General features: G+C 38.9%; 1 protein-coding gene across 2 annotated transcripts in view; it reads left to right on the top strand.

Annotated features, from left to right (window-relative positions):
* The window catches only part of LOC149307304 (unconventional myosin-Va), a 100,049-nt gene that overhangs the window by 23,966 nt on the left and 63,689 nt on the right, over positions 1–12,394 (top strand). For both annotated transcript variants that reach the window (XM_089538857.1, XM_089538858.1), the window contains exons 2-4: positions 6,950–7,060; positions 7,452–7,623; positions 11,439–11,583. In XM_089538857.1, the coding sequence (XP_089394983.1) occupies positions 6,950–7,060; positions 7,452–7,623; positions 11,439–11,583 (428 nt within the window). The remainder of the gene's footprint in view (positions 1–6,949; positions 7,061–7,451; positions 7,624–11,438; positions 11,584–12,394) is intronic.

Raw genomic sequence — 12,394 nt, 5'->3', positions numbered from 1 at the left:
GGTCAGGTCAAAGAAAACCAGTTACCTTTTCTTATTGCTCAGAATTACCCTCTAGAATCCAAATAGCCCCACTGTCTCATCCCACCCCCTTTGTTTTCTCACCACTTCCTCTTTTGCTTTCCTGCCTCAACTTCAGAGGCCTCCTGGGAGAGCTCTGCATTATGGACAAGACTTTCATTTATTTCATAGAAGAAACCACAAGGGCCATCCAGTCCAAACCCATTTAATTTTTGGAGAAACGCTGTAAATTTGAAAAGTAAATTGGGGTAAAGCAAATTGGAAATTGGTTATAATTTATTTTTGTGACAACTAAAAAAAACTAAGTTAGATTGTGACTATGACATACAAAAAGGTAACTTCTTTTGTGTTGTAAAGTTTAGTTATTTTTGTAACTGAAGGATGAATTTAGCCATTGTACATAGGTGTGTTTTGTTTCACATGTTAGTGGCTTGTGGCATTATGATGCTTAAAAAAGCAACTAAAATGGATTTATTATAGTTACTCTTATAAAATGAGAAATGATTTACTTTTCAAAATATACATACATAGGTTACTTAAAAATTTGGGTTAGAAGAGTGTCATTTTGGTCTCCCTGAGAAGGGAATTTCAGAGTCTAAGGTCAGCCACCAGGAAAGACTCTTTTGTCTTTCTTTCAACTATGCTTGCAATGGTAGTGAGACTGAGAAGAGGGCCTCTCCTGATGATCTCAGGTTCTAGGTAGCAATAGCAAGTACATTTTTATACCGCTTTAGCGAACTTAGGGAACTTAGTCACATTCACTCAGCCTCATAGCAAGGCAAATTTCTCTATAAACAAATCTTGGAAAGAAAAACTGTCATGATAGTTTCATAAGAAACTACTTGAAGGCAGACGACAACAACAACAACAACAACAACAGAAAGGAGGATCACTGTCAGAGGCTTTGTTAACTAGGGCATGACTATATGTTCGGAACAACCTAAAATGGAAGAAGGGGGCAATGTAGGAATCAACCAATGCCTTTAAGACTGATTTATTTTAGCATGAGTGTTTGTGAATATCAGGCCTGTTACAGACAGCCAAAATAAAGCTGCTTCGAGTCACTTTGGAGGTATGGTATTTCAATGATGCATGAGTCCTAAGAGTCTGAAAGCTTCACCAAAGCTGCACTCCAGTCCTTAGGACTGGAGCATGGCTTTGGTGCGGCCTTTGGACTCTTAGGCCGCATGTATCATTGAAATACCATACCTCCAAAGTGACTCGAAGCAGCTTTATTTTGGCTGTCTGTAACAGGCCTCAGTCTACTTCTTCAGTGCATGAAAGCTCATACCAAAATAAACCAGTCTCATAAGGTGCTTTTTGATTCCTTTATTCCTCCTGCTTTCCATTTTACACTGAACCAGACTAACATAGCTGTCTCCGTAATAAGTCTTAACGTATTTTTGTCTGTTTTATTTGGTAAGAAAAGGTGTTTGTCTTCTTTTCATATACTCAAACAATACTTATAAAAGAGTGTTGTTCAAATGTATGTCTTGCTCTGATGATACAGTGTCTCATTTAAGTTTAAATACTGTATAGCTATGCAAGATGTTTGTTCAGGTCCTGAACATTTTGATAGAGTTTGAGAAGCTTCTAATGTATTGTATCCTGCAAATATGATGTGAGAATGCCTAATAAAATGTTTGTTTATTTCTAGTGGTCAGTAGTGTCTTCAAGAGGTGAAAGCCTCAAGTGTGTCTTGTGATGTGAATGTTTTGGTGGTTAGTATGGTCTGATGATTTGTCCATGTGATCTTGGATGAGAGCATGAAGTACAAAAGAATTCTTGCCATAGTTCATGTCTGTTCGTTTTATAGGACTACATATTTTTCTCTATGCCCTTTATATCTAATCACATTTTGGCAGTGTGTGCAACAAAAATGATATCTTACATCTTTTCATCCTTCTTAACCGATCTTAACTGTTTAAGAGTTTCAGGGAGAAGCATTACTTGTTATTTACTAGTGTTTGGGAGGAAATAATTTGTCTGTGAGTGTTACTTGTGGATATCATTCTTCCCTTGAAATTTCTTTCTGATATTCTAGCAGGGCATCTGTGCTTCCTTCCAGCTGCCATTCAGTGAGCATTTTAAAAATTATGTCCTAGTTCTAGGTTTCAAAAGCATAGCTCTAGGTTTCAAAAGCATAGATAAATATATGCCCTTCTCCTTTGGGATAGAGCAGACTCAGGTTGAGAATAAATGGCAGCAAAATAATGCTACAGTACTTCCCTTGTAGCATAAATAGTGGCAGAAATATCTTCCGCTTTTTGACTTAAAAATTGAAATGTTTCTTGATTTTGCAGTAGAAGGATGGATGATGAAGCTTGGCAACAGCCTTCTGGTATTAGCAGGATCTTCATGTGGCTTAACTGTCTTAAAGAGGAGACTCAGTTGGCTCTGGAAGTCTGGTTTCTATGGTGATCTGTTTCACCCAATTCCTTGTTGTTGCAAGTACACTCGGTCCTCAACATTTGCGGATTTGACTTTTGCGGATTTGATTAATATATTCTCTCTAGGAATATCTAGGTCCTCCAGCGCAACTCTATGGTCAACTTCAACCAAAAGTCACACTGAAGGAACTAGAGATTCCTAGAGAGAACTCTCCACTAGGCATTTGTAGCTCCTCCAGCGCAATTCTATGGCCAATGTCTGGCAGATGTTGACCACAGAGTTGCACTGGAGGATCTAGAGAATCCTAGAGAGGTGTTCGCTCAGGTATAAACAGTGTTTTTGTTATTTGCGGTTTTTCCATATTCATGAGGATCCTGTGCTGCTAACCCCAGCGAATGTGGAGGGACGAGTGTATATGATGTTATGATTTTGCTACCAGATAACTGAAAATATGATCCTTCTGATATTGTAGCACTGGCTGATTGGTAAGAAATGCTACCTGCCACCTGATGATCTGGAAGCAAACTAGTGGACTGTGTTGATATACTATCCTTATTTGGTTCTCCCCCACTCTCTCTCTTTCTAATGGCCCATTCTGCATGTCCTGTTAGAAATTGTTTGATTGTACATTCCCCCTTTAAAGTACACCTTTCAGATATCCCAAATGGACAGAAGTATAGACAAGTGCATCACTTTTTTAAGTATTGTTTTACCAGAGGAGGAAGGTTAACACCGCTGGCTATTCTGGATAGGGTTGATGAGAAGTTACTGTTAGCAGCAGCTCTGGAGAGCCCCAAATTGTCCACTCCTGAGTAATCCCCTGATCTACCACTGGAAAGCTTCTAAGAGCTGCTTACAAATCAGATATGTTTTTTTTAAAGGGCAAGATTTTCATCTTTATTTAATAATCCCTCCTTTACCCACAAGGTCAATCACACCACAAGGATTATGGCTCAGGATCTGCAAGTGCTGGCATTGTGTCTCATGTTCCATCCTCCTAGGCTGGAACTTTTGACGTGGGTTACTTGGACTGAATATGGCCCAAGCAAATGCATCTATCTCATTGTCAGAGTGTGGAAAAGTTGTCTTTTGAACTAGAACTTCCAGAATATCCCAGACATTTGAGAGCCGTAGTCCAAAAAAATCTAACTTTTTCAGAGTTCTGCATATTGTGTATATGGATAGAGACTAATGAATAGTCTCTATCCATATGGTCCTCATGCCATTAGGCTTTAATTGTTGAAGGCACCCTGAATTAATGAACGCAACCTAGAAAGTGCTTTGTGGTTCTAATAGTAACCAAGAGGCAAGTTAACCATGCCAAGTACAATGGAAGGACATCTAAAAGTGTATGTGCCTTTAGTTTAGTTGGTACTGATAGGCATTATCTCTATGGTCTGTGTTCTATGTTCAGGCATAGTACCGAGGAGCTACAAAGGATATTTGGTGCTTCCATCTCAGTTTTCTTCTGACTGTTGGGCAGTCTCTTCATCTCTGCTACATAGAGCCTCTGCAGGGCACTTATGGGGCAAGTACATGCATGCACACTGCAGCCTTGTGCTCATTACTGTGTAAAATAGCAGTGTGGGCTTCAGCAGGTATATGAGTGCAAATTAATTTAAGAACTTAAAGTCTTTATTGCTTTGCTGTCCACCAGATTGCAATTATTTTTAGACACAATTTTTTAAAAACCAGCTAATAAAGGTAGAAGGTCAGTCAGAATAATATAGTTTTGGCTGCCCACCTGAAACTGAAAAGGAATAGAGCCAGTCAGACTTCACTTGGCAAGGAGTTCCACACCCAGGGTGCTGCTACAAAGAAAGCCCCGTTTCATGCATTCCCCAGCCTTGTCTCACAGAGTGATGGGACATGCAACAGAGTCTCCATTTAAGATCTCAGACGCCAAAGAGGCTCATGGAGAACAACACGGTCTTTCGGATATCATTGTCCTAAGCCGATTAGTGCTTTGCAGGTTGAAACTGACACTTCTTCTTCGTGGTCTCTGCGAAGCATACAAATGGGTTATTCTGCACCTGTGCAGCATTTCCGGATCCTATTGGAATTGCTAGGGAAGACTTTCAGTGCAAGTGTTAAAACTACATTAACATTGCTAGTGTGAGTGGTGTCCTTTCTTCCAAATTACAACAAATTTATGTCTAAAATTTATCTAGGGTTCTTGGGTTTTGTTTGTTTGTTCTAACAAGAGCTGTATAGTTATTGATGTTCATAGGTGGTGGTGTGTGACTTAAGTAGATGATGTGATAAAGCAGGCTTTTTAAAAAAATAAGCACACAAAAAGAACCCAACTGGTTACTAGATTTCCTATGGGAGGTATTAATATTGTCTACTCAGTCATGCAGGCCGACTTCAGAAGCTGTTCCAAGAGCATTAAAATGTTCTAAATTGGTAGCAACTGCCTCTTTGAGATTATATGCCCAGTTGCTCTATTTTTCACATCTAATGTGGCCAGCATTTCAGAATATTTAATGAATCTATAGGTCTTTCATGGGATTTTAGCACGTCCTGTGCTGTTTGAAAAATAGACACAACTAATATTTAATGGACTTTAAAAGGGGCATGTTTTGTGAATGGCAGATGGAACATTTTGGAGTGTATCTGCTGATGTTAAGAATCATTCCTCTGCCATACATTGGCACCATTTAGGGTCTTAGTTTAGAAGGCAATTTTTTTAACCTTCTAGCACTTTTTGTGCTACTGGGTAGGTTTTAAGTGCTGGAGGAGGCTGCAGAACCGACGAGCTAAAAATCTTGCCTCTACCACAAGAATCATGTTGAATTTAGGTCAAAGACTAAATCAGTCACTTATACAGTGATTTTCCAGTTAGACAACTCCATCATCTTTCTTCTGAAGAATGTGGCTGTGGCACAGGCAGATGGATATCTTCAAAAGAAAAATACACTGGAAGCCTCAGTTCTTGTATGGTTACATGGTTTTTCACTTTGGAAAATGAGAGCTTGCTCATTTATGTGTCTGCCTTTATGTATTTTAATCCACTGCTGAAAGGCATTCCTGTCTTCCCATTCCACAGTATAATAAACGTAGCTTATAATATCCCAGAGAAGGAGCAGACAGTCTGGGTTGTGGAAAATACACTGGAACGTGTCGTTGCAGGCCTCATGTGTTTTGCCTATATCTAGTTCACCCATCTCCAATTATGATTTAAATTCAACCCCACATCCTTCTATTATGCTGTGAGTGTATTGGTCACATTGACAACTAACCCCTTGCTAAAAATAAATAAATAATTGCATTAGCCCACTATATATCAAGAGTGCCTTGAAGACATTTTTGATTTTATGCTGTGGATTGTGTAACAATAAATAACAATTACCTCTAGCATCTGCATTTAGGAAGTATTCTGGGGTGTGGGAAACTGGAGAAAGGATGTTGCAAATGTACAGTATCAAGAGTTTCTGTCCTGCATGCTACAGTTCAGCCAGAGTGCTTCAGCGGAGGATGTGTAAATTTCCTCTTCTTTGCCACCAACTGATAAGCAACTGTTTAGTGCAAAGAGGTAACTCACCCAGCTAGGTACAAGAAAGAGTGTGCAGGGCAGTGTTGCCAACAAACCTCGAAGATATTCCCCAGAATGTTTGTCCAAAATCCCCAGAATTCCCCAATATTTATTATCATTCAGTCAAACTCCCCGGAAAGAAATTAATTAAATTCCCCAGATTTTGGGGAATTCCCCAGAAATTGCCAGCACTGGTTCAGGGACTTTGGGGGAGAAAGCTGTAGTCTTTGCTAGGGAAAAAGTAGAACTTGTCAAGTGAAACAGTATATCAAACAAATTTGCCCATTTGCTTGAACCTGAACAGAGCTGGGAAGTACATCTATAACACAGATAAGCTGTAAACTATGTACTAGTGAGGATATTTGGGAACAGTGTAGCTGGTATACTGTAGAATTCTGCTCCCTCAGGACTGAACCATGTTTTAAATGGGGTTTACTTTTGCTTAGTGAAGTATATATTCCTGATGCTTACAAAATACTTAGTCCTGGAGGTTTCAAAACTGTGTATGGCAATAAGAGAGCATAGAATATATATGATACACACAACTAAAATGCAATATTTACAATGTCCATAAAACTTACAGTAGTTTGGCTCCTAGTGCCAATTTGCAGACATAGGTAAACATGTGTTTAAAAATAATATATACATGTGCATAGTATTTGCTTGGCATGTTGTAGGCATCCCAAATCAGGTCTGCTTGGGAACTAACAACTTGAAAACAGAAATTTTGGTTCAGCCAGTGGGAGGTCAGACTTGGAGCCGGACGGAAAAACAACTTTGTGAGAGAGAGATATTTAAAAGTTTGTGAACAATGAATTTTAGTTTCAGCCCCGTTGTCTTGGGAGAAAGTGATAAAATGATACTTTAATTTATTTTATTTATTAAAAGAAAAATTAAGACACTGTTGAGAGAGAAGCTGAAAAGGTTAGTCCAAATGGATACATGTGGTTATGCTTCTTGTACTGGTATAAATCCAAGGTAAATTTCCTCCCCCTTTTTTTTCAGTATGCAAGGATTTGGATACCCGATTCAGAAGTAGTCTGGAAATCGGCAGAACTTGTAAAAGATTATAAACCAGGTGACAAAGTCCTCCATCTTAGACTTGAGGATGGCAAGGTAACTTATTCTTCTTTATTGTTAATACACTGAAATCTCTATTGTTGTTGTTTGCATTCAAATTCTTTCTGAGTCATGGTGACCCTGAGGTCTTGGCAAAAACACTTTAAAGGAAAAACCTTTTCCTGTTGAGATCCTATTTATTTATTTATTGGTGTGTCTGTAGCGTAGCTATGAAACAAAAGTTCTCAAAGCAGTACAATATATTTAAAATAAATAAAATAGATCAACTATGGATACCCAACTGTGACTGTTTACTTTAAAAAGTAACATTATCATGCTTTGTGTGATCTTTTTGTATGCATAAAACTTCCTTTCACTTTATCTGCTCTAGTCACAGAAGAGCCACATTTTTGTGACTTTAATATACATACTGTTATTTAATTTTCAGGATCTTGCATACAGCCTTGATCCTAAGAAAAAGGAGCTGCCGCCCTTGCGAAACCCTGATATACTTGTGGGTGAAAATGACTTGACAGCACTCAGCTATCTCCATGAACCTGCTGTTCTCCATAACTTAAAAGTTCGGTTTATAGACTCAAAACTCATTTATACATATTGTGGTAAGCACAGAACGAGGTTTTTGTATGTTGCTGTATCAGAGTACTAGGGAAAGACAAAGCTGCATGATGAACAGCTCCCTCTCAGAGTGAGTCTGTTTAACTTGAGTTGCTCTAAGAATCCAATATTCCTTCATTTTTAATTAGTGCAGTGTACAGTGTTTGATGCATAACAACAAAACATGCTAAAACTCATGAGATGGATGTGCAGTTGATCAGCCATCCAACAAAAAAGGAAATACTGTAGACTCAGTGGGGTCAGGGGGAACACAGGTATAAAAGCTGAGGCTGTAGCCAGAGAAGAGGAGGAAGCAATCAGAATGAACAGTGTTCCAGCCTTTGAAATTTGTCCCAGCCTTTGAAAACTGCCATAGGAAGATGAAGAATAAGGAAGAGCTGGCAACCTATCCAGGAAAGAAAGGCTTTCTTAGAGAGAGAGCCTCAGTTGGCCTTTTCTCCAAGTTTGGCTCTTGATCTTATGAGCTCCAGCTTGCCTTGCTCCTTCACACTCAAGCATTTCTCAAGAGCCAAGGGAGACTCCACTCTGGTAGAAGGGTCCCATCTACCATACCTGAAAAGACTATACAGTCTATTCAAGGAAAGGAGTTGTTCCAACATCCTTAGGAAAAAGCTTAGATGCTCCTCTCTTGCTATTCTGGTGTAATGAGTGGTTCTATAGAGTATAGCTCTGCGTAGAGTCACCCTCATGGGTGGTCTTAACTATGCTGGCATTGCAAAATAGGAGCATAGGCCTCTCTAGACCACCAAAAAACTGCTAGTCCTTCAGGTGGAAAACCTGGAAACTTTGTAACCACCCTGACAGGGTAGAAAGGCTGGGCATCTGAGCTGTGTAATGATTTGGGACCACTGAACATATCTGAAGTGTAATTCTTGACTATCTGGTTGGAAAGACATGGAGACAGAGGGATAGGATTGAGGGAGTGGAAAGCATCACACAGAACAGTACCAAAACAATGTGGAATAAAACAGCAGCACTAAGGAAAAAATCAGCAGGATGGGTTAGAAAACAAATAGGGATTGTAACTTGTCATGAATTATTAAGCAGATGATAAATTTTAGAATAAGTAATTAAGTAAAACTTCAAAATTTCTAATTGAATTGTCACAGTGGGGAAGTGAATTACTCAGTTTTCTTTGTTGCCCACTGGAAAATCAGATAGTTTTTAATTTAAAAAAAGAAATAATTTCCACTGACCACAGATAATAGTTGTCATGGTGCAACAGACAAACCTCTGTTGAAATTATATTGAATTATCTATATGTGACATAATAAAAATACAAGAATTTTGGCGCTTTAGAGACACTTTTTATATGCTTTTTCTTCTAAAAAGCATAATGTGTTGTCTTTAAAGCCATGGTAACATGTTCCATCTCTGCATAGTTGTAGTTCAGTGTTGCATTTGTTTTGTTCTTATACAGTCTACATGAAATGCCAATGCTACCACAACCATTTAGAATTTGGACATCAGTCAACCCAGTAAGATAATGTTGAGGGGCTTTTTGGCTGAGGAACCATGTTACTGCTGCTGCCGATGGCTTCCTTGTCAGTGGAGTGGTGAATCCACTCTGAATTTGATGAGCTTTTCAAGGTGCTGAAATTATTGGGCATCAGCACTTTGAAAGCTTCTTTAAAGTTCAGAGTTAAACCCACAACACGTTCATACACAAACCCTTCCCAGCATGGAAAATATCATCCACCACAATTGCCTAACACTGAGGGAAATCTATTGGATTTGCTTTCTGTGAAGTACTGTAAATTTCAAATTGAGTCTTCCTTAATGATAACAATAACACAATGTCTAATGGTTCCTTAAAGTAAGGGGCGAAGCACATGGACGATAAACAGCGGTTTCCGACTGCGGTCATGCTGGGATTACATTGACTGGACAGCCCACTCCCAAACTGGGCCGCTGCCTGCGGTCCCAAGCTGCATTGCCCAGGAGGTGGATTTAAATGGCTCCTTTTTGTGGTGGCTTTGGGCTATTTTAGGTGACCTCAGAGTGGTTACCAGCCACTTTAGGGGCATGCATTGTTTGAACACCAAGCCCCCGCAGTGACCAGAAGCCGCTTTATTTGGCACATATGTTCTGGGCCATAAGCTTTTATTTGGGATACACTTTTGTGGACTTTTGTATGTCCCACTTTATCAGATACAGGTAGTGTTGCCCTAGTTGGCAGAGAATTATACTCATACTTGGATAGGAGAACCATATGGAGAAAAGAAATGCAAAAAAAGCAAAAAAAGTTGAATGTCTTAACAAAATGATTTTTAAATAAACATTTGTTGGGAGGTGATATGGACTTCAGTGATGATTGGCCTTAATGACCCTAATATGATTACTATGCCTTTGCTCCACTTAGCCTGTCCATTCTGTACTGACTTGGATATAGTAGGGTTTATATCTCTTGGTTTCAATTGCTCTCACAGGCTCAACAAAGGAATTAATGTCGCATGCTACAGAACTCAGTAAATGTTGTAGAGGCAATTGCTCTTAAGATGCAGCCATATTTTAGCCCTTACAATGAGTATATTTTAAAAGAGCCTTGTTCAATTCAATTCATTTATTACGTCAAATAGCCAATATAAGAGCCTCCTTCATAGTCTGCCTAAATTTTTTAATGTGATACATCTATACTACTAATATTTGTGGAATGAATTCTGAAAATTCCTTGGAATATATCTTACACAACCACTAAGAATAGAATGTTTTAAAAATAGTGAGATCGTACAGTTGTATTACTGAAGCATGTATTCTATGTGGCCATCTAAACCCAGAGAGACTGGATCGTTGGAAATTTCTCATTCCTGGTCTAGATTAGCAGCTAAGAAAGCCATAGAAAAGACATGATAGCCAGATTGTTTCTTTTAAAGTGATCCTGGCATAGCATTGAGTTTACCTTGCCTAATCAGGTATAATTTAAGCTCTCATCTGCTGTAATTGAATAAAAAAGCCCCACATCTTTATGCATTCAAGCCATTAGGTTATACGCTCCTGAAATGTGAAGGCTAGAATATTTAGTAACCTCTGGTTTAGTTCCTTTAGGTATGAACAGTACAGTATTGCAGGGGTGAGGAATGTGTAGTTCTTCATGTAGGGAGGGAGTTGAACTCCCATCAACTCTAGCTAGCATGGCCTATGCTGATGAGTCATGGAGATACAGTCCAACACTGTCTGGTGAACCCCATGGTCCACCATCTTCATTTATTGTATGAAAGGATTCCATCATGCAGTTGTGGTCCAATACTGACCCACCAGGTCCTTGACAATTAGGAGAACATAAGAAGCTAGTTTAACAAGGCAGAAGAAGCATTTTCTGGCTTTGGGGTTAAAAATGAGGCAGGCTGGCAGTGTTTCTGTTTACCAGTATAATTCTTTGTTCTTTCGTATAGATCCTGGCCGTGTCTGTTATTCAGAAGCATACAAAAGTTCATATTTATTCTTTAATTCTGCCACCGTGTTCCTTTGAAGTTAGAATTGCTTTTAACTTAAGCTTATATGTTCATAGTTACAAATTCCATTCACTGTTAGTAGCAGTGGTGGTTACTAAATCAGATTATTTTATCGTTTGACTTAAACTAAGGACTTTCCCAGATAGTAACTAGTGCCATTTTAATCAGCTACATTTAATGTCACTTTGGGCTGCTTCTTTCCTTTTCCATATACACACACGCTTATAAAATGAAATAAAAGGCACTGTCTACTATTCCTTATTAATTGTTGTGCTGAATGAGATCTTACTTACATAGTTCTACTTACATAGTTCTTTCCAATAATATCTTTGTTTTTTTCTCGCCAGGCATAGTTTTAGTAGCCATAAATCCATATGAACAGCTGCCTATCTATGGCGAAGATATCATCAATGCTTACAGTGGCCAGAACATGGGGGATATGGACCCCCACATCTTTGCAGTGGCTGAGGAAGCATATAAACAAATGGCCAGGTTTGTGAGATAGGCATGTTCTTTCATAAGGACATAATCTTTATTTGTATTTATGTTTGTTTGTAAAGAAGACAGTAGCAGTGGGGAAAACCGCCTCTAGTTTTGGCTGTGCTTAACCTTTATAATAAAAGAAAAACTGAAATGAACTCATGATCATTTAAAGCAGGGGTAAGCAACTGCAGAGGAGACAAGGGTCAGTTTTCACCCCTGTACTACACTAAAGTCCACAGATCACTTTAAATGTTTTTAAAAATATCTGGGTAATTTTTTGTATGCCTTTCCCACTGAACAAGCTCCAAAACTGTTGCAAATCAAAACTTCTATTCTTTATTTCATCTTATAGTTGGCTTCTGGAGTGTTTTCAAATTATGCGGGGTGCTTGAGAGAGAAAAGTGCTTCATTTTGCAGATGTTTTGAACTGTCTGGGGAATCTGGTGGGAAATCACCTAGGAACTTTCAAAAAAATAGGAGGGAATCTGTAAATTTGGGTGAGATCTACCCCTGATCTAAAGAGTATATGAATTTGCACTGTTCTAGAATTCACCAATTTGCTTATTGGCTGATACTTTAGCAACAGTCCACTCATAAAGATTCATCACAAAAACATCCAGCTGCCATCCCAAAGGCAGTGGGGGTTACATACGGTTAGTGCTTGATCCTAAAGTTCATATGAGGTGTTGTGCTGGAAGCTGCTCACTGAGCATTAGCAGACGGTTGCAGCAGTGACCTCAAAGGAATAATCCCTGGAGAATAACTTTCACTATGCTGGCTCATCTTTCTGTCCAAAATACAGTTTGTCATGATTTTGCAG

Source organism: Sceloporus occidentalis, unplaced genomic scaffold (genome assembly GCF_023333645.1).
Source record: "Sceloporus occidentalis isolate IW3139 unplaced genomic scaffold, rSceOcc1.0.p SCAF_9, whole genome shotgun sequence".
Lineage (NCBI taxonomy): Eukaryota > Metazoa > Chordata > Lepidosauria > Squamata > Phrynosomatidae > Sceloporus > Sceloporus occidentalis.
The sequence above is the reverse complement of the archived record's forward strand: the minus strand, read 5'-3'. Positions and strand labels throughout refer to the sequence as shown.